This window comes from Chlamydotis macqueenii, chromosome 20, assembly GCF_036417535.1.
Source record: "Chlamydotis macqueenii isolate bChlMac1 chromosome 20, bChlMac1.mat, whole genome shotgun sequence".
Classification (NCBI taxonomy): domain Eukaryota; kingdom Metazoa; phylum Chordata; class Aves; order Otidiformes; family Otididae; genus Chlamydotis; species Chlamydotis macqueenii.
In genome coordinates this window covers 6,941,245-6,963,596 of record NC_141575.1, presented here as the reverse complement: position 1 = coordinate 6,963,596, position 22,352 = coordinate 6,941,245, and the positions used below count along the sequence as shown (strand labels likewise).

The window sequence follows — 22,352 nt, the reverse complement described above, 5'->3', positions numbered from 1 at the left end:
AGATGGATGCTGTTGCGGTGGACAGCAGGCCGCTGGTGGGGCTTTATTTGGATGTCTAGTAACAACTGAACGCGGTGGGAAAACGCAGAGACCAGGAATGGGCAGTTCAAGACAGGTTTAAGCAGGTTTAGTTTTTTGTTTGTGGTTTTTTTTTGCCCAGGGATTTGGATTTACATCCTCTTGTTTTTCCAGGAGTTCACCCGCCGTGCAATGTTGAGATGAAAAGCACATTATCCTGGTCCTGGAGTTTATAATCCAGCTCACCCTGCAGGCCAAGAAAAAAAATGGTTTAAAAATGGTTTAAATGTCACTTCCAAATACTAGCTGCAAAGAGAAAACAGTCATAAAAAGATGGTGAGCGTTAGGGAGAGCAGAAGGGGACAGACTGATGTTTTCATCCTAACGGAAGCAAAGGTGAGAGATCAGACAAGGAGCTGACGTTCATTATCCCACACCGCTTTCCGGACCAGGGTTTTGACAGAACAGGTGGTTGCCTGAGGCAGGAAAATACTCAGGGGCTGTTTGTTGTCTGAGCACAACAGTGGGCTGGAAAGGGAAGACATTTACCAGTTGCTTGTTTGGGTAGAAATCTCCCCAAGGCTGCCTTCACCTGCTGCGGCACCACCGTCCTCTCGCAAAGGGGCTCTGCTGGGGGCTGTGAAGCTGCCTGGCACCCACTAAGCCGTCACCCTACGTGCGGGGCAGACCTGCTAGCAGCCAGAGGCCAGGGGATACGGGTGATCTCTCTTCAGACTCTGGCTGGCTGATGAGACTCAGCAGGTCAGAGAAAGGCTCCAGGCTGCCGAACAGCCACAGTACAACACAGGGAGAGAGATCCCAGCCTGCCCCTTCCCCCTCAAATACGAGATGCTTCGCTTGGGGCGAGAATCAGAAATAGCTTCTCTAAAAGCAACCAGAGAACAGACAGAGCAATATTTTCAACAAAGAAAGTCAAACGGAAGGAGTACAGACCATTAGTTCCCAGTCTGCGTCGTTGATGAGCACCAAAATTCCTGGCCTCCTGCAGAACAGAGAGAAATAATTAGGATACAGGGCTGCTGAAAGGCTTCACAAATAGTTAAGAACAAGTGATGTTACAGCACAGATCCCAAGCTGACTGCCTGTAAAGCCAGAGGAAAAAAAGGAATCCTAGCATAGAGGTGGAAACAGGTACAGTCTGTGCCCTTTCTAGATCAAATAAAGGGGAGGCAGGAGCAATCCCAGAGCTCATTTGAATCAAAATGCACCATTCCTGAGGATGCTCTGAGATCACTACATTTCCTTCCGATGCAGAAAAGCCAGGTAATTAAAACCCACGCACTACAGTCAAGTGCAGAGCGCTCCATGCGAAGGTAGGAGAAGGTAGGAGAAGCTATGCCGGTGCCCCTACCAAAGGCAGTAAACACTCGGGATCCACTCCGAGCCCCCGATTACAGGCAAAGGGATTCCCCCTCTTTGATCTTCAGTGTCCTGCAATTGTCTCTCCTGTTACCAGGGGACCTGGCACACGCTTCAGCTCACAAAGATCCGTGACGAATGTTAAACACCCCCAGCGCCACCCTGCAGTCAGGGATGGCTTGCACAGCTCACTCTGCTCCATTTCTCTTGACTTTTCTTTTTTTTTTCCTCCCCTCCACGAGGTTGGCCCCATTTTGACAATAAAAATACATTTCCCAGAAGAAATATTTGTTGGCATTTCTCCGAGTGACTACTTCAGTCCCAGTGATGTCAGCAGGGAACGGACAGACCTGCTAAAACTCCTGGAATTGAGGATACATGGGCTAGGCTGCTCCAGGTGACAATAGAGAGAAAGTATACATGGCCCTGCTTCACATTTGAAGTTTACAGATTTGGGGTGAGGGCCGCAGAAGACACTCTCCATGGAACAGACACCTCCCATTATCACTTTAGCAAATCCCATATTTTCATGGTCACTAACTTGCTTCTTGCAACCAACAAGGAAAAACGTATCCCAAAGCACGGGGATCAACAGAGAAACACAAGGAGGATTCATAACAGCTGTACTTACACAGATTCCCCTTGCATAAATAATTCTGGTCGTTCTTTCAGCAGATTGTGTTTGATCCACTTTAGCAGGTTTCTGATATCCCCTGAAAGGAGAAAGGACAGCAGTTTACAAACTAGCTGACAGCCCTTAGCTGATGCCAGGACAAAGCGAGTGTTTATCCACAAAACAGTAGATGAGAAACATGCAGGGGGGACGGGGATAGCCGCACACCTCCAGCCAAAGAAACCACCTAACGGGATTGTTCCTCACCGGCATCTAGCAGGCAGCCCTGCCTCAAGGGAGCTCAGCGCTCAGGACGCTGCCCCAAACCCCACGGTTTGGCAGAAGAGGTTTCCCACGGAAAACACATCCTACAGAGAATAAACGTAGTTCAGGCTGAAGTGCCAATCCAGCAGGAAGCTGCCTATGCTGCAATTTCTTTAACTCATCCCATACCCTGTGTGTTCCCTTATCACCTGACAAATTGATGTTTAACTCTGTGTGTGTTTAGATTCTGAAAGTCCAAACAAGCAAGCCCAAGGACCTGAAAGGACTAAACGCAGACACTACTGGTACCAAAACCAGCACAAACTCTTGGAGACAGGAGTCCTGGGGTGCAAACGTGTACATAACATGCATTAAACACACGCGCAGGCATCAGCCACGACAGTTGTGTTTTGGACACTTGCAACGTCCCTTGGCACCACACCTGCGGCCGTGGCGTGTTCCCCGTGCCGTACCTGCTCCCTCCCTCTACACTTCGTGCTTACAGCTTCTTTATTAAAGCTCAGCCTTTATCTTTCCATTTCAGTAGGTGACAGGAAGGATTTGTCTTCATGTAAAAGGAGGAGGAGACACTGCAGGCGGGTTTTTATAGTATCAATTTTACTTTGTGAGGCAAAAACAATTTCTTTAGTGATAGCATCAGTTAATTTCCTATTGGAGAGGTGAGAAGCGACAGAGGGGGGGAATAATCTGTTATAGGGTTTAGAGAAGCTGACAAATTGCAACGTGGAGTTCTCCTGCATTTGCTTCTATATTTCACCGTTCCACAAACCACTTCATCATTCTGAATCCACAATCAGTTATTCTCCTGGGGCTCCTTTAAACAGCCCTTTGAAAGCCCCGAAAGAGTTCTGTTTGTTTTCGAGGCGCAAGGAAGCTTTTCAATGGCACAAATCCACCAGTGAAGGCTGAAGCTGTGCTCACAGGACGAGCAGGGATGGCAGAATGGGTTTCTACATCTGTCTCGTGCAGTAACCTCACCGTAGTCACAGGGAACCTTTCCACACGCGCCTTTCCAAGCTAAAATCAAACTCTGCGTATGATTCCCCACGTGTTTTTTTCACGACCAGCAAAAATAAATGCGCGTGTAGCAGCTCAACTCAGTTCCTGCCTTACCCCAGGATTTGATGGGATTGTGGACGCTACGCTGGGCAGAGATGGGGTTCTTCCAAATAACATTACCCCCATCACTCCTGTCACACTAAGGATGAACAGCCTTGGTGTAGGCAGCTGCACATCAACTAGGCGATGGGGACATGTCCATCTGCAGCAGATGGGGACCTCTTTTCCCAGGGAAAGGGGGAGGGGGATGCTCTGAGATTCCCTCCGTCATCCCCCCTGCTCCGTTTCCCGGGGCATCAGTCCCTCAGGATGTCAGCTTGCCCCCCCCCCGGCGTACCAGTCCCACTACGGGGCTGCCTCGAGCACGACAGGTATTGCTGCCTCGGAGCACTGGATGGCTCTGATCAGGGCAAAAAGAGCTGCTTTGTGCCTCAGAACTGCCTGGGGAGCTGGATCACCTGCCTGGGGCTGACCCATGACCCTCTTGTAACGAAATGTAGTTAAGAGCACAAAATAGACCGTTTTCTGCCGCTTTCCGGGGACAGCGAGCGCCACTCCGAAGGTGTATATACACCATGCCGATCAGTCATGGTAGAACAAGAGTTAACTATATTCGCCTTTCCCTTTGCTCTCCAGAAAAAACGCTGCTGTAACGTAAAGCCCTCAAGATCTCGCACCCAAACGGCTCCTGCTCTCCATCACCAAGAAATGAAAACCAGAGAGGAAGAAAGATGGAGAGGAGCCTTCAGGAGAAGGAGGCGGGGGGGGGGCACAAAGGGGACACCAGCCCCACCACAGCAACGCCCGCAAGCTGTTTCATATTTATGCACTTGCGGCAGGGCACACAACAATGAGCTGTGCCATATACCATTCTCCTTGCATGGAATAAGCAGCCCTTTCCTCTGGGACCTTTCAGGAGAGATCATTTAAACAGAAACACGCTGCACCAGCTGGATAAAAGACAGCCACCTAGAAGCACCCTGGACGAAGGGGCGAAAGGACTGATTTATTCGAGGCTGTGCTGGTAGACTCCCTCACCCCTACTCCTTCTGTAATAAATGTTATTTTCAGCCCCACCTGAGCCTACATTCATTTACTCCTCCCCAGAAGTCACGTACACACATACTGAAGAATTTAGACAGCAGGAAAAAAAAACGATACCCCTGTGCATGCCTGGAGCTTCCCACTCCAAACATCAATGAAAATCAAGACCCCGTCTCCACAGCCAACCTTAACACATAATACTTTCTTAGCATTGAATTTTTTCCCTCACCTTCATGTCTCTACATTCTGTATACCAATATTACTAGAACAAATCAATTATAAGGGATGAAAAATGACCAGAGCCACACCAAAACCATCTCCCACAAGTAAGATATTGAAAAGGAATAAGATTACTTTCATTGCAAGTGGTCTGGGGAGAAGCCATCTTGTAGCTCAGCGCCTTGAACAGCAGTCCTGATCAACAGCTCGGGACGCTGTGTGTTATCATGATGGAAATAATAAGAGGTAAATTACAGCACAACCGCTTATCTCTCACAGTTGACATACGTAGCATTCCTAAGACATTTTCTTTCTGATGCTATGGGTCTAACAGGCTTCCAGCTCCCTGGGCTGAGGATTTGCTATGCAAACAGCGGGTCTTCTACAAATGACATAGAAGGAGAGAAAAAAAAAAAAACAAAAAAAAACCAACCTGGTCAGGCACTACAGCTGCTAACAAGTTAAACGGCCACTACGACGCAGCAATTTTGCACTCGTGTTGCTTCTCAAGCTGGCCCCCATCGCAGAACAGAGCTATTTGCAGGAGCACAGTCGTACTACATGTGCTGCCATTCGGCTGCAAAGCGACTGTGCATTGTGGCCCAGGAGCGAGGTTCAGGTGAGAGCTGAGACAACACAGCATTTCCCTTCCACGTCACCAACCCAAGTCAAGCTCATCCCAGTAACAATATATTTTTATCTTCGCTGCATGGTCTCAGTGAAATCATTTTGGTAGCCTACTCCATTTCATTCACAGCAAACAGATATCCACACCAAAAAAATCCACTCTAATATCATTAACTGTCGTCGCCGTTGGCAGCATCGGAAGAGAAGGCAGAGTGAACCGGCCAAGAAAGCTGAAATATTCTCAAACTGCAAAGGAGGGACTGAAGCACATGGTAGGAAATCCCTGTCTCATTTGTATACAGAGACAGCTTCTGTTGCCTGTGCTAACAGTATATCAAACCTCTCAAAATTCTCAGGAAAAATAATCTAAAGTTAATTAAAAAAAAAGAAAAACTGACAAACGTTTGAGAAAACTGCTTAGTTCAAGTGCACAGATGGGAGCTCAAATCCACAACACACGCATAAAACAAATCACCCAGCGAAACACACAGATCAGGAAAACGAAGCGTGTGCTCACAGTGACACAAAGTCATTGGCTTGTCACGCAAGCGGACAGGATGCAAAAACTGCAGTGAGCGTGCATACAAAAAACCAACAGCGTCGCCTCATTTTCAGCCCAGCTGCATCATAAACACTGCTGGTTGTGGCAGACAGAACCACACACTCTGCTCAGTCCTCTCGCGTATCCTCCAAGGCCTGATCTTCCGCATTACCCCAACTGTTCCTTGATGAAGAATCTGCTGAGCTTCCTCTACAAGAGAAATGCATCTAAGACTCCATTTTAGCACTGCCTGGAACAAGAGCCCAGGTTCATTTGCACCCTCAAAACCAGGGCTGAAACCCATAGATCTTTCCCAGCTCAATAAAACCTCCCGGGCCTGACAGATTCATCAGTGATAACTCAGCAAGAGGACACTCGCTGCGTGCAGAGGGAAACCAGGTGGCTGAAATAAGAAACACCAAGCTAGGCGTTGCACTGGAAGGATCTCGCACCAAACTGATAAATGTGCAGAAACACAGAAGGATTTTTGTGCAACACTAATGCCAGTTGGCACACACAAGCAGCTCTCGGCTCCCAAGGAGCTGCACAGGTCGCTGGCAGATTCATGCACACACACATGCAATGACCAGACACCTTCGTGTCCCCTGCCTTAAAATCCACACACAACCCCACACAAAGCAGACAGTGCCTCGAAGGGCACCCAGAGGGGTGTAATTACACCCATATTCTTGCCTTGGCTGCAGAACTGGGAGCTTATTTTGGGGAAATAGGGGAACTCTATAAAGACCAAACCATGGAAAATTCCCTTCTGGTCCGCAATAAATAAGATATATGCCACACTGGTCACTAAGGGGTCAGTGCTGCAAGAGCACAGCGCTTTCCCGGGCCGCCTTGCGGATACCTCCCTGTGGGGTACCATTTCTTTGACCCAGAATAAGATCATTTATCATACTGACCATGGCTGAGCTCCAATTTGCTGAGGTCACTAACTCTGGACGAGCACCACTCCACCCACATTCTCAGCCACCGGCCTGTAACCATGACAAAGCCCCTTCCCTGCCGCTCCTCTGCCATTATTCCCCCTGCCTGCGTGGAAATGTATGGAAAGACAATTTGTATCCCCCTTTCCCTGCTTAAACAGTTTGTTTTTAAAATAGACGAACGAGCTCTCGATACCTGCCGCCCTTCCAAGTACATGTCTTCTCTCTGCTTTTGAATCTGACAGTTCTCCAGGACTCTGCTCTCTAAAAGAGCTTGTTACAAAACCTGACCAAAGGGATCCTTCCGACTGCTCCAGCCTCCCATCTGATATGCAAATCATTCACTGAAGCAGATGATGGTGCGCCATAAACTGCAGAAGAAGACCTGGAATAGCTGATGTAAATGGAGTCACAGGCAAATGGGTTCGGTACTACGCAGAGTGAGCAGCAAGACAAAATTTTGCAGCAAGTGCAAAATCCATTTTCTCTGACAAGCGCACAAGCCAACCCTGCCATGCGCTAGAGTGGGCAGTGATTTAAGTACTAGGGAAAAAATTAGGGGGTAACTACAGCCAGACATAAGAGAAGACCAATCGTTGCTCTCATCTGTTCTTGTCTGTTACAAACGAACGTCAAGGTCTTGGCTTCTGTAATTTTTAATTGTGTTATGACATCTTTTTCTCACTTCCTGGCTAGAAGAGCAATGATCTTCTCCATTTCCTTGTGTTCCCACAAGGGGAAGGGATCACAGGGGTCTTTCACAGCCCTCCTCTTAGCAGCAAAGATGTGGATCCCAGCCATCACTCAGCAATTCTCAGCCCTGAGATTTTAATCACAACGCTCATGAACTGCAGAGGAGCTGCTTGGGATCTTCCACACCCTGGTAGGAGAGCACAAGTTCAAGGGATCTTCAATCCCACTCACTAGCCAGCAGCAAGCTTCCAGATCCATCAGCTCCCGTGACAAAAAAAAAGCAGCTCCGAGCTGATCCGCAGGGTAAACCTAATCCCTACTCATTTCCAAAGTCAGAGCATCTAATCCCGTAACACCCAATGCTATTGTCACTTCAGGCTCCCAAATAAATGCCAGTGCACCAAACTGTCTCTTTTAATTAGGATCACAGGTCACTAGTGCTGGCCCAGGGTCTTGCCTCTTGTTCAACGTTGTCAAAGGAAGGAACCGAGAGAGCCTCAAAGACTACCGCACCGGGAGCAAAGCGCCAGATTGGGAACCACAGACATTAAAAACAGCATCTTGGTAACAGGTCTTGTGATTTTATCCCTCTGCCAGTGCAGAATTACTCCAACAAAAGACTATCCCGAGCCTTGCCTGGTCTGATTTTAAGAAGTTTGAGCAATACAGACCTGCTACCAAACCCCAAGGAGACTGTGCCATGGTCTAATAGTTTTTGCAGTCAGGAATCTTCTGCTAATGCACTGAACTCCCATTTCTTCATCCCTCCCTATCAATCTATGCTAGATGGTATTGCGTCACCCTGGCTATAATCTGTCCTTCCCAGTGATAAAGGAGATATCCCACCTCATCACTTTTCCATTCATTTATCCTGCTTAACCTTGAATGTTGCTGGTTAATTTTTTTTAAGCTGTTCAGGAAGACAATTCAGAGAATGCATTGCTAACCGCAGGCGTAAAGCTTAGCTGAAACCCACCAAACTGAAATTTCTCCTCTCTCCTATTTTCCCAGCTTCTGCATTTTGTGTGCATGCAGACGCACCGAGGGTTTAAAAGGAAAACGTTATCGCCATCGCAAGAGACTACACAGAGCTCATGCGAGACCCCAGCTCGCAGAGGAAGGTGGCTGTTCACGCCAGCGTGCAGAGGGATTTCCCGGCAGCCTGGCACTGCCCTGCACGCAGCCAGCCCGGCCGAGGGAATCCTCTGGGCTGGGCTCTCCCTGGCACTGCCAGCTGGATCAGAAAGAGCCTTGAAGTCAACTCCTTGCCCCTCTCCCAGCCTGGCTGGTGTCCCCTCCGGCTGCTGGATGAGTCAGTGTCTCAGCTCGGCTCAGGATTTTATTCCTCTAAATACAGAAATCGCGCAGAGTCCAGTCCTTCCCTCTCACTTTCGGGCTCAGATCTGCTTTGCTATTATTACACTTTCGGCAAGCACCATTAAACCGATTCCTGCCCACCCAGCCCAGCCACCCCCACAGATACTCCAAGCCCCTCAGTCTTACTTGAAAGGAGAAAAGAAAGGGCCAGTGAGATGATCAGGGTGGAGGAGGGGGGGTAAGATTTACAAATGAATGGAGGTAAGAATGGAGCAGTTTGTGGGATAAAGGGGCTGCAGAGGGAGCTTTACAGATGTGCAGAGGGACGGCGGCTCATTGTTTAATTAAGCAGAAAGTGGCTCTTTTGAAAAGCAATTTTGCACAGGAGCTCTGAGCTCAGCAAACAACTCCTGCGAGTGAGGGCAGGAGGAGAAAGGAACAGCTGGCCCGGAGCCGTGTGAACCGCATGCTAAGCGGTTTAAAGGGCCCGGATCCTCCTCCCCAGCCCTGCTCCGCTGCCACCCTCTGAACAGTGCTGTCAGCACAGCAAATCCCACCAAGAGAAAAGAGAGCAGAGAGGGGGGGGCTGGCACAGAAAGGTTATCCTGCTAGGTGTCCGCACTGCAATACAGCGGCTGGGAAGGAGGCTGGAACAGCCAGGCTTTGTTATCCCAGGGATTTGGTCACACACAAGAGCTGGTTTCTCGGTGCCTGGGAAGCTCCTTCCACAATGAGCTGGGATGAGCTGATCCAGTAACGTGGCTCCGCGGCCTCCTGGGAGAGCGCTGGGACAGCACATTTCTTCCTCCGCTCCCTCTGAAGGATTCGTTCCTTGCGCAGAAGCGACGCGTGGCCTCGCTGGGATGGTGACCCAAAGCAGTGCAGGCAGCCGCTGAGCCCCATACCAGGGCTGCAAACGCGGCAGGGACCGCTCGATCGCAGCGGCAGCAGCCCCGCAGCATCACGCTGGGCTCCCAGTGCTGCAAATGTGGATGCTCGCACCAGTTGCTGGAAAGAGCAGCAGGATCCAGGGCCAAGCTGGTCCAGTCTGAGGTCCCACCCTGTGCAACCCACTGAGTCTCCTTTCCTTGCCAGCAAATACATAATTACCTGCCTGAGAGAGAGGCACAAGTAGGGGAATAACCCCACAGCCCTCTGAGACCTGTGAGTACCACGCACTGTGGTTAAAAAGATTTGACTGCATGAAGTTCCACGGAGCTACTGGGTTTTTTTATCATTCTTCTAAAAAGCCTCTGCATTACCGAAGATATTTTTATTCCTTCTTTGGAGCAAGTTTTAAAATGTTAGGAATAACAAACAGAGCAATAAAAGCATCCCAGAATATTAATAACTTAACTATGAGTAATACCTAGCCATAGCACTGGGCATTTACAGACAACCCATGCCAACTGCCACTCTTGATTTTACACAGCTCTGCCTATAACACAGGTCTGATCTCTTGAGATCCCCAGGTTCTTTTCCAAGAAGATGAATGCTCCCAGCTCCGCAGCAGTCCCTCCACGCTGTGCAGAACAAGGCCCCAGGAAAGCAAAGCTCTTGAGGAGCAGACCACGCTCTTCTCTACGGGGATTTAACATAAGCAGCACTTGGCAGACTATTTTAGTTTTCCCACTAAAAAAAAAAATCTGATTAGCAACAGGCTTTTCCCCTTGGGTTTTGGTAAAGGGAAACCACAAACAATTACCAAAACACACTGATTAAAAATTTATTCTTCCAGACTTCTAAGTGCCGAAAGACAGTAAATTCTTGTTTACCCCAGAAGGTCCAAGCAATCACTGCTGAAACTGGTCACTGCTGCTCCAAAAACACGAGTCCCATCACTGAAACCACAGGAGAAGCAGAAATTCGAAGGCCTGGACCTGCAGCTGAGCAGCCTGCAGCACAACTGCCAGAGACTTTACAAACAGCCCCAACCTCCGGATACAACATCCAGTAGAGAGCACAGCAGAGGCGTTTTGTAAACACTCTTCATCAGCACGACGCTGCTGAGCTAAACCTGAAACGACTACAAGGGTTAAACGACGCCAGTGACTTCCTACCCTTCCCACAGCATCCATGCAACTCGCGTGGCCATAGACAAATCCACCACTGTGAGTCCCAGCGAGATGGAGGAAGGAGCTGCGGCACCACTTGCAGAGCAGTCATACAATGATCTATTTGATTACGGAAGCACTTGGTTAAATTACTGTGCCTTGTTTCAGGAGGAGGCTGCCAGATACATTTTCAGTTTTTAATTTAGGGTTTCTCTCTTTTATGCTCCATTGTCTCTAATAGCCTCTTAGATGCTTGAAAATAAAGTTGATTTCCCTGCCAATTTAATCCTCTCTCTGTGTGACAAATATCGTTATTCTCCCAGCTGCTTTCTCCCCCACACACTGTTTTTATGTAGAATAAGCCAACAGGGCATTAATGCCTTCAGATCCTCTAACAGCATTATCAATGGGATCATCGAAATAGCCAGCAATTTGGGACAAGATTCTTGTTTAACTTGAGGTCTTCTTTCCACAACAGCTCTAAAAGATTGCACAGTTCCGCACACAGTGTGGCTTACGTCGATCTGCCTGCCTGTACAGATCCATCACACCTTTTTAGGTTCCTGCTTGGCAGCAACATCAACATGCAGGCTAAGACAGCTTCGCTTGAGAAATAAAGAATTGCTGTTTCACTGACGTTAGGATACAAAAAGCCCCTTGGATAATAGAAGTAGGTCCCACCACACGGTGGTACCCCTCGTGGCTTGCTCTTGGCCCATTTGCAGCTTCCTTCCTCCTGCCTTTCCCAATCCCTTCAGGAGCCCATCTCCTGGCATCAGAAAAGGACAGAGAATCAAAACTTCTTGAAAAAGTTAAGTGGATCTAAAACCCACCTACTTTCCACGTAGTGCCTGTTACCAGGAAAAAGGAAATGACCACATAAGAATTTGTTCCAACAACATTATTATTATTCAGAGAACACCGCCCTTGTCAACCATGGAGCACAGCTTCTTTTATTCACATAAATATTTGTAGGTATTTCTTCATATAATTTTCCACCTCCTCTCACTCCTGGGATATATATAAAAATGCCTAAACAATTAAAATATAGCTGGGCCCAACGTCCCAGAGAGAAGCAGCTGCTCTGCAAAAAAGAGGACAAAGACAAAAATAACCTAGAAAGAAAAGAAGAGTGGGTAAGAGAGGCCAAAATGGCCAAAAATAAGCTTGATGGCTAATGAAATCAGTTAAAATGGGGTTAGAAGTGCAAGTCTTCAAGCACTCTTCATACTACAGACCTTTCCCCAGAGTATTAAGTGATGGACAGGGTAAGGCAAGCAACAGGATGCACCAAGTAGAACTGAGCTACTTCTCTAATCATTGTCATTCTGGCTGCACGAGGGCAGGAGGGACCATACTACATATATCTTTTTTTACCCAAAGACAGCCGAATTAAACTTTCTTAACGTAAATGAGAAAAATACATGGCAATAGGAACAATATAGAACTGTAAAAATTTACTAAATTTCTTATTCACATGTTTCTATTCACATCTTATTCACCACTACAATATAATTCCTATCTGGAAATACGATGAGGGGTATCTCCAGCAATCCCTTACTGTTGGACATCAACCGCATGTCTGCCTACCCCATCCCTGTGCTGAGTATAAATGTCGCGATAGCAGAAGCTTCACAATTCAGTGTCTGCTCCTCAGCCGCTGCAATTCATAACCAGCCTAAAAACTGAAATCTCCCTGTCACGGAACGCACATGAACACAGCAGGCTGCGAACCAGGGGAGCTGGCAAGTGGGCACACCGTCTCGTTACAGGGACAGCAGCGTCTGAAAAACAAGGCAGCGTGAAAAGCTGGGAGCAATAATGTGTTAGATTAACCTGGAATGAATCACTGGAGATCACGAGTTTGAACCCAAGACTGAGCCAGATCTTCAGGGAAAGATTTATCCTTCAGGATAAATCCAGCTCCTAGTGAAGTCTACAGAAGTCTTCCCAGCAACTTCAAGTGGAAATGGATAGGGCCACATATAACTGCACCGCTGACAATCACTGGGCTAGAAGAATCATTCTTTGATAGTAATCCCTCCCTTCCCCTGGCAGAAATAAACATCTCATGTAATAACCCCTTCTTCTTGAGCATCTGATCACGGTTTGAGTACCATCAACGTGGTGGATATCCGTGGGTATTTTAAATTTACAGAACAATGAAGAAAATTATGCTCTAGCCCCCAGGTTTAAAAACCAAGTAAATGAGCAGTTTAGTATTTCTTTACTGTTTTCCATCTAAAGATCTTAAGTGCTTTAACAGTGCTGGAATTTAATGCCGAACTCTCTCGTGATACATGAAAGTATCACTACTACTTCACTAGCAACAGGGGAAAGTTAAGCAACACGACTAAACTCACTAAGCAAATCAGCATCAGGTCATGTTTCTGGGTCCCTAGTCCCTGTCCTCAACCACAAGACAGCACATTATTCCAGTGCTCTTATTACATTTGAATTACACATACTTATGTCCAAGCATCACAAGGGCTTTTACCAATCTCTAATCACTTCCAGGCATGGCAAGAACATTTCAGGCCTGAACGTTCACAGCACATAGATTATGGTATTAGCCATTCATGAGATATTAGTTGTTAACATTCCCTGATGCTTTGTACTATTTTGGTTTATAATCCCACTCTCAAATAGCATAAAGCATTGCTATCTAGCTGGAAGAATTCAAAACATACCTGCGGCAAAATTACATCGCAACTGTAGTATGCACACACATAAGGAGAAACAAGAGAGTTAGTTCAGCACTTCTCAGTGCGGATTCCAAATCACAGCCCAGAGATCATGACTGGTACCACTGGGACGCCCAAGTCTTCAGCTGAACAGCATCTTATTTTCTGTTGCAGGGAAGGCTAAGGCAGGATGTCCAGCATCACGTTCGAACATTGGCTTTGTTGTTTTCAGCTCCACAGTTAATATAAAATGACTACATACACTTGTAAGCCAAATGACTAGATAAACGACGTTAACGTTACATTGCTACACACACCTCCACGTATCTATACACTATACACATATGCACACATACACACGGGCCTCTTGGAAACCTCGGAACAGGCAAGGCAAAACAAGGGAGAGAGGAGGTCACTGGAGGTTTCAAGTACCAAGCAAGACAAACGTAGACTTGATGGAAACACCCAGAGGCTGCTGTCTCTCCAGGACGAGGGAGGCAAAAGCCTTAAGGAAGGACTCCATTCACAAGTGTTTAGAGGACAGGAAAGACGCTCAGACTATTTCTGCCTGGTATCTACTTTGATGACTAGCCATTGTCTGCCAAGCTATCTGATCTACGGCATGTCTGAAAGTGCTTTTAAAATACATCGATTCGTTGTCAGCTAACTGCTGTACAAACTGCCTTTGTTTCATTCGTTGTCATTTTTTCAAGTTATCAAACAGGTTCTGATACTCACAAGGCTCTGGCTGACAGGGCAAAGTCACTTGATGCTTTTTGACACCATCGAACAAGAGTTCTGCACCACCTCTGAAATAAAAACAATGAACTACTGAGATTTTGCTTTATTGTCAAAAGGAAGACAGTACAAAAGAGGCGATTTACATAGATGCCACAGCAGAGAAAACAAACGACACGGGCTATATTTAGCACAGGAGTCTCTTTGTCTTTTTTCCTCTCTCACAAACCGCAAGTTTGTAGGGGAAGTTGCCATCTCCCATCGCCAACACATACAGGAGGCTCCGTCGCGGGCCAGAACCCCGCGGTGCCAGGCATCATCCCAACAGAAAAGGAAGACAGCTCCCATCCCAACGCTTCTACAAACTGGCGTGCAGCGTCTAGCCTAATGCCTTCCCTCTCCCTCCAGCTATCGGCATTGTTTCAGTTCAGCCACCACTCTACATCCAACATCGCTCATCTCTACCACCCTTTAGGCAGAAGTCTCAAGGCGTTTCACAAAACGTGAAAAATTACAGCATCCTTCTGGAATAAATATTCCCCCCATTTCCACTGGTGAACAGGGAGAGGAAATGACTCACACGAGGTTACAGAGCCAGCACTCCTTGAATCCTGGCAACCCTTTCTTGATCTACTTACTATAAAGCGTTCCCTCTCAGGGGGGACTTCTCCGGGAGAAGGAAGCAGAGCAAGCAATAATGACAAGTTAAAGTAAAAGAAATAGATAAATATACATTCTTCCTCCACTGAACAATCTGATTAACATCCCTCTTCTGATATTCAGGGTGTATGGGGGGACTGGCCTCAGGTAACTAAGTGATGGCCTCTGCAAGTACAAGAGATCTGCTCACAAGTGTGAGCAAAACGTGCAGAGGCTGGCAAGTACTGGAGCTGGTCCTCACACCTGAAAAAAAGGGATTTAAATTGGGTTCAGGTACCTAATCTCCTTAGGCTCTTAGAAAAAAACAGTTAATTTTTGTAACTGAAACTTAGAAGCCTCCACAAGCTCCTCACCTATATTCCTTTTCTGGAGAAAGAACAATTGCAAAAATCTTGAGCTTTACAAACATAAATCAGTTTTCCTGATGTCGTGAGGCCACAGGCCAAACTCAGAAGATTATAAAATTTTATCACGTGAGTAGGGACATGGATAATAAACATGAATGCTACTTTAAGATATAGGACACAGAAGCAGACAGTGTGAGCTCTTGACCGCAGACTGAATAGGATGAACGAAGTTTAACAATCAGGAAACTCTTAAAACACCCAACTCACTTGATACTCAACTGAGGTAGAAAAATGACCAACCTGTTTCAACGGGCATATAAGTGTGGCAAAATGTTCTTCCAACTTACATGGAGATTACTTTAGAGAAACTTTCTTATTAAGTTACTTTCTGTAAACTTACTAGTGCATGGCATCCCTTGGAAACCAACATAATAAAGAGAAGTATTTAAAATAAATAAACTCCACCTAAATGTCAACAAAGATACATACAGACGTTACTAAGTTCCTTTAAATTCAATATCTAAAAATGCCACACTAGGTTTTCTTGGCTCTGCAACGGACGAGTACAACAGAACCCTTGTTGTGCCCTCAGCGGCGTTACTTATATGCAGCAGCTCTCCTAAAGAGCACTCTGTTGGTGTTCTTCCACCAGCTCACAAAAAAATAGTTATCTGAAAATTGAAGCAGCGATTATTAACATGAGCTGAGATTCATGCGAGAGAACAAGTCACAGCAATTATATGAAAAACATTTTTTTATGTAATGAAAACAAGGTCACGCTTTGTTACAGCGGGAAATGTAGATTGCAAGATAAGGTCCTTCTGTAATGCGCTAGCTGTGGGGAACTCAGCTGTGATTTGTACATAGAGAGCTCATTTATGCATTTCCAAGGGAAGCAAAAATGCATCTCACTCTTCTGGGAAAATTAGGAGAGTTAGTGCAGCTGGAAGCGGGAAAGACTGAGGAAAGGATTCTTAAGGAGAGAGGTATTTAAAGGGTTACGGCATTTCTGTGTTCGTGAAAGGGTGGGAAAAAGCAAATAAATAGTAGCCTTTTAGCTTCTGCTAAAAGGAGGCTTTAATGGAATAACACAAGTATTTACACAAACGCGCACAGACTTCCACTGCACTTCAACTTCCCAGCACCACGGCGTTAGCAATGCAGATCCTACAGCAACGAAGACCTAAAACCAAAGTGCTACAAAGGGAGAACCCAGCTATTTCACACCGAACTGAAATAACTGAAACGCAAAGCAAAGTGAGTGTGCATGGACACAGGAATACAAACACACTCACAAACGTGTATATAAATTCACAGAGAAAAAAGCTGAAAAACAAGTGGAAGGTTTTTATAAATAATTTTAATAATAATAATGAAAAAAAAAAAAAAAAGGTTAAAAGGGAAGGAAGGAAAGGAGCCGTCCAGGACGCTCCCACAGAGCCGTACGCGAGGCCAGGCCGCCGCCCCGGCGCAGAAGGGGAGGGCACGGCAGGGCGGCGGCTGCCCGGCCCCGCGCTCCCCGGGCAGCGCTGGCGGGGCCAGAGCCGCACCGCAGCCCTGCGGGAAACCGCCCCGGCAGCGCCTGGCCTCTCCCGGCGGTGCCCGATACCCCGACCTGGTCCCCCGGGGCCGGCCGCACCCGCCACCCCGGGCCGCGGCTCCGCGATCCTTGGCGGCAGCCGGGCCCAGGCGAGCTCCCCCAGGCCGCGCGCAACAGCCGCTCCGCCTCAGGGCTGCGGCCGCCTCATCGAGGACCCGACCCCGGCCCCGGCCCCGGCCCCGGCCCCGACCCCGACCTCGGCCCATGTCCCCGGCCCCCGCTGCGGTCCCCAGGCCCCGCCGCCGCCGCCCGCGCTCACCCGAATTCCACCTGCAGCGACACGGGCGCCGCCATGTTGGCGGCAGCGGCTGGGCGGGAGGGGAAGGCGCGCGCGCGGACCGCGCCGGAAGTGCCGCGCCGGCTTCCGGCCGCACCGCGTTGCCCGGCAACGGCGGGAAATGGTGGCGAGCGGCCCCGCCGTCCGGCCCGTTCCCACCCGCACCAACGCACCCCGGGCAGGGGCCGGTTGGGTTGGCCTGGCCTGGGGAGAGCCCTCCGCGAAGCTTCCTCAGCGCCGGGGCCGAATGGCCGGGCACACACACGCCTCAGGGCTGCTGGAGGGGAAGCCCATGCTGCCAGGGGTGTGCGCTAGCTCTTGACACCGGGCCATTCCCCGTTAAAATACCTATTTCTGCATTAGGTTCACATGTTGCCCTACGCAGAGCCCTTTTTTTTTTCAAATGTTGAGGACGCTTCAGCTGTGCAAAGGCAAGGAGCTGCAGCAAATGTTTCCCAGCGGCGAAGCCAACCTGCTGCCTCGCGGTTAATTTGAATTTTTAGCGGGGAAGCAGAAATGGCCAGGTCGGATGAGACTAACGACCGCTCCTGTCGCCGCCATGGAGGACACGCTGCTGAGCGTCAGAGAGGGCGGCAGTTCAGCATCCCCTTCTGCTCGGGGCAGCCTCTCCCTGCCAGCGCATCCCCGCGGCAGCGGGCACCTTCCAGCACCGCGTTAAACAACGCGGCTCACATCTGTCGCCTGTTTGTTTTCTCCTCCCGTCCCCAGAGGGAGAAGCGCGTACACAGGCGGGATGCAGCCATGGCGGTGACAGCTGGGCTGTGCAACAGTGCAGGCTCTTCTCCCCCACAACATGAAGCCGCACTGGGCAGCACTGGTGGAAAAACTGCAGCGCCTTAACCCTCCCTCCACTCAGTGGAGGGTTTGAATTTAAAAATATACATCTACGCGTGCACATATGCACATAGAAACCTAATATAAATGCATATACATGGTGCATTATGTGTCAGGGGCATAAATTTACGCAGACAGATTGCTCTTCGTTTATGCTAACAGAGGTCAGAGTATGCCTAACCCCGAGAGCAGAAGGTGGTGGTGTTTGTAACGGCCTTTTGTTCTCGGAGGGGATCATTCTCCGGGCTGGGCCCCAGGAAAGGCCGGTCCCCAGTGCAGATGAACGCTGCCATCGCTGCTGGGGATGCTACGTGATGGCAGAGACGTGAAGCTGTTGACCGTGGTCTTCATAAAAAAATTCCAGATGGATTTTAAATATCTCTAAATCCCGAGGCTTTTGGGTATTTCAGAGATAGAGCCCAGGATGTTGAACTGATTTTATGGGAAAATAGCTGAGGAAAGAAGCTTTAGACAAAAATCTTACTTCTATACACTCCAGAAATGACTGAGGCGCTCTGTATACAGCGGATCTGGTAATCTGGTCTCCAGATCAGTGTCTGCTTTTATATAAGCTATTCTTCTTGCTTCCAGAAATCATTTATGAGGCCAAATAATAGGACAACTGGCTCCTAAAAGAATCTCGATTTCCGAGTTACAGAAATGCAACAAAATATTACGGATTTGGTGTTAGTGGTTCCCTGGAAAAGCAAAAAGAAAAAGAGAATAGTAATCATAAATACCAATTTGGCTCAGTGAAGCATTCAAAGCTGGTTACTGCTAACAATTGCCCTGGAAATACAGTCAGCAAGCACATGAAATATGGGGGACGTTTTTATGGACAACGTGTGCTTGGGGAGAGGAGCGAGTCCCGTCTCCTCGCTGTGTGCTGAAATCAGAGCATCACAAATTCTGCGGCATATGCTTGGGGATGGGGAAAGCAAGCACGTAATTTCCTCGAGAAAGTGCAATGCTGACATTGTTATTTCTAAAGTGCTGTAAACATCGATGGTATTTGATAAACAGGCACATAAAGCAAAACCAGACAAGAACAAAGCTCCTGCCTGGACCGTGTACCCCAGGTTCAGTTCACTGTAACACGCCGTCGTCCCGTTCAAACCCAGGGATGTGTCACTGTGCTTTACTTAGGCTAAACTTCTCTTTTCATACCCAATTTTCCATGGCCGATCCCTCACTTGGTCCCAAGCGTGGAAGAGCACTGGGCAGGACCAGGCACCCCGCTAGCTGTGGTGCTCACCCCGGTTATGCGGGGCAAGAGGCTGCGCCCACCTTTCCCCTCCCGCAAATCCAACTGCGCCAAACAAAAGAACAGGTTGGAAATTGAGCCTGGCAATAAAGATGGTTTAATTTCTTTTGTCTCAGTCTTGGGCTTCCCCCCCCCCACCCCCCGCTGTTCGCATGGTTCTTCTGTCCCCTTGAGTGCGGAAGGGGCTCCCCGTCCGTCCGCCCAGGGTTTATTCTGGAGGAAACGGTTTAGGTCGCCATTACGTTTTACAGGGAAACTTAGTTTATAGAAACGGCGGGGCCTGGCCCTGCGAGGAAACATTTTATCAGAGAGCTGACGATTCAATTATTTTTCAATAAAACATCAGGGGAATGCTCCAACAGCTGCTCGCATCCTTCCACACAGCAAGTCAAACTTCAAGGGGAACAATAGCTGGCGAAAGGGGAGCCATCGCAGAGGCGGTGACAATGGGTTTCCTTACTCGGGGCTTTGTTTGATTTTCCCCGTCTCAGTTTTGAACTCCCTCCGCCGGAGAAAGGCGAGGGGGTAGGACGGGGAGAGGGGGAAGCAGGCAGAGGGGAAGGAGGGTCAGTGGGAGTTAAAGCCTTTTGCAGCCTTTCTCTCCCATTCATGTGGTAATTGGGTGTCAAGCAGAGATCAGTAAGATGGAGCCCGGCCTCTGTGCCCGGGTTAAACTGCAGCAGAAAGAAAGCGGGAGCTGAACCGATGGAGGCCTGAATGTCATTAGGGTGGGAGGAAGCGCCTCTCCCCCAGGAGCCCCCTTCTGCCGGGGTGCTGGGCTGGAGGGGGGGCGCTTCCCATTCAGGGCATCCCTGAAAGCGGCCAGACAAAGCGGGAGGGCGTCCGAACAATGCCGTACCCCCGGCTCTACCTTCAATAGGCAGCTCTAAACAGGCGTTTAACCTCCAGAATAGCTGAAACTGATACTCAAAGCTGAGGTGGCTCGCCCGCCGCTGTTAGCCTCTTCCTGCGGCCAAGCCGGAGGCCACTTGGATGGCCAGTGGCCCAGGAGTGATGCTTTGGCCGCCCTGGCTTCCTCGGCCCTCTATTAGCACAGAGCTGGGGGTCTGCAAGGCCCGGAGCGCGTCATGGGAGCTGTCAGCTCCAAGGCAGGATCAGACCCTGGACTCCTGCACGGGCTGGTGAGATGCCGGCGTCCCCAGGGAGAGCTCAACATCCTCGAGGAAGGCAGGGCCGTACTGAGGAAGGAGATGTGGCATAGCAGGGGTCATATCCCACTTCACAAGCCTGGGATCCTTTGGTGAGGGATCTGGGGAGATCTGGGCAACGAACCGCCTCCTGAGCAGGGGGTTGTCCCCACCTTGGGCAGAGTCACCCTCTTCTGCAGTTCCCAAGGTTGCCAGCCTGTACTGCGTGACACCCACTGCCCAAAGCTCTCCCAGAGCCTGGCTTGGCGTCATCTGTGCCTATGCGCAGGATTTTTAATTAACTAGGAGAAAAGAGGCTCAAACCCCAGGTTATTTTGGAAGGTTGGATTTGCCACTGAAATGGGCCAGGCTCAAAAAGAGCCGAGCAGGACCCCTCCTCTGCTCCCTGAGCCTCACCCTGCAGCACAGCCTGGCCACCCCGTGCTGTTCAGGCGCCAAGCAGCAAACAGCCCTAAAGACACTCGCTGCCCTAGTGAGGCCTTTCTGCTTTAAGGAGGAAAGCTGCCGTCCCTTCCCTCTGCACGCAGGATGACGAGATGCAGGCTCTCCCCACAGACCATAATTTTGGTGGAATCCCCCGCAACACAGCCCCTTCAAACTGGAGAGGGAGAAGCCGTCCCTGGCCCTGCTCCTGGTTACGCTGGAACCACTCAGGGGTATCGCGTATTTCCATTTCTAAAGAGTGCACCAAAGGACAGGCCCTTCTTTAGTCCAGAACGTTTCCCTGTCGCTGCTTAAAGGCAAAGCTAGCTCACCAGCGTGCGGAGAAGCGGGCGGCCGTCATTGTTTGGGAAGACTCTAGCATGCCAAGAGTGGCAGGAGGAGGCTGGAGAGATGCGCTGTTAAAAATTGTCACAGGCTTTCTCAGCAGCAGAAATTAATTTTACCCAGAAAGGTCCTGCGCAGCTTGCAAAGCCCCTGCCTGCATTTAGGCTAAAATACACTCCAGTTTTGCATACCAAGCGTGGCCTGGCTGAGCTGGACCTAGAGCTGGAAAAAGACGCTGATCAGAGAGAAAGTTGCAGCATTATTTTTCCTAATATTATTGTCACTGTCCAGGATGCAGGGTCTGGGAGACACAGTCATCTCCATGGTGAAAAGTACATTTGGTTTGTAAAGCTCTTTGGCTTTGCTTAAATTAATAGGCTAATAATAACCCAGGAAAGGATTTTAATGTTTTCCTAACCTCATGCAAACAGCTTTTAAAGTATTTTAATTAAAAAGGAATAATACCTCATACTTTATATATAGTACTTTTATCTATATGCAGCTGTTGAGCCAGCATAGCTTATTGATCAAAGGAGATAAGTCTTGCAAGGTGTCTCTAACCATATAACGAGGATTCAATTAGCTTCTTCCTTAAAAGTGCACAAATAAAAAGAAATTTAAAAAAAATCAGAGTAAGATTAAGCACTGGCTGCTTCTTTCCAAACATGTCTTTGCTGGAAGGATTTTGTCCCAGCATTGATCCCGGGCTCAGCACCGCACTTGCACTGGTATTCCACAGCTGAGAGCTTTTCAGGGCGGCTTGCACTACAGCCGCATTTTTCCAGAGGAGCTGCGACTTTAAAAAAGGCCCCGAGATTTCAACTCAAAGCTGACAGCCAGCGGAAAAACTCTTTAATTGGTGTAGCTGGGTTTTGCAGGGAGTCTCGACGCATTGCCAAGTACGACACAACCCTCCTCAGTAAGGATAAACGCAGCCCAAACGGTGAATTGTCCCCAGCCACCAGATCTCCAGCGGGGACCAGAGCGGCTACTTTTAACCCTCCCCACGCCGCGGTGCTGTCAGCATCGCCAGGTCCCCTCTATGGAAGGCCTGTGTAACATATCAGAGCTCACTATGCATTTTGCTGAGCTGTTTCCCAGTCGTTCAGCAGCCCCTCTCTCCCTGGAATGGGAGCTCTCACCCTGGGGGAGCCCCATCCTGCTCCTCTTGCCTGCACCCTGTAACAGCGACCTTCCTC

At 48.8% G+C, this 22,352-nt stretch overlaps 1 protein-coding gene across 1 annotated transcript; it reads right to left on the bottom strand.

Annotated features, from left to right (window-relative positions):
• Positions 1 to 12: 12 nt before the first annotated feature.
• URM1 (ubiquitin related modifier 1) lies at positions 13 to 17,169 on the bottom strand. The gene is made up of 5 exons (XM_086764088.1): positions 17,080 to 17,169; positions 14,214 to 14,284; positions 2,030 to 2,111; positions 973 to 1,021; positions 13 to 265 (listed from the first exon to the last, which is right to left on the bottom strand). Exons 1-5 carry the CDS (start codon positions 17,112 to 17,114, stop codon positions 197 to 199), a joined length of 306 nt encoding a protein of 101 aa, XP_086620214.1. The 5' UTR covers positions 17,115 to 17,169; the 3' UTR covers positions 13 to 196.
• Positions 17,170 to 22,352: the final 5,183 nt, after the last annotated feature.

What these genes read in the sequence shown, in the direction of transcription:
- URM1 (XM_086764088.1), bottom strand. Translation starts at nt 17,114, where the DNA reads ATGGCGGCGCCCGTGTCGCTGCAGGTGGAATTCGG. An exon ending in GCCCTGTCAGCCAGAGCCTT is followed by an intron (nt 2,112 to 14,213) that starts GTGAGTATCAGA and finishes TTCTCCTTTCAG; the next exon opens with GGGATATCAGAAACCTGCTA. An exon ending in TTTATGCAAGGGGAATCTGT is followed by an intron (nt 1,022 to 2,029) that starts GTAAGTACAGCT and finishes TCTGTTCTGCAG; the next exon opens with GAGGCCAGGAATTTTGGTGC.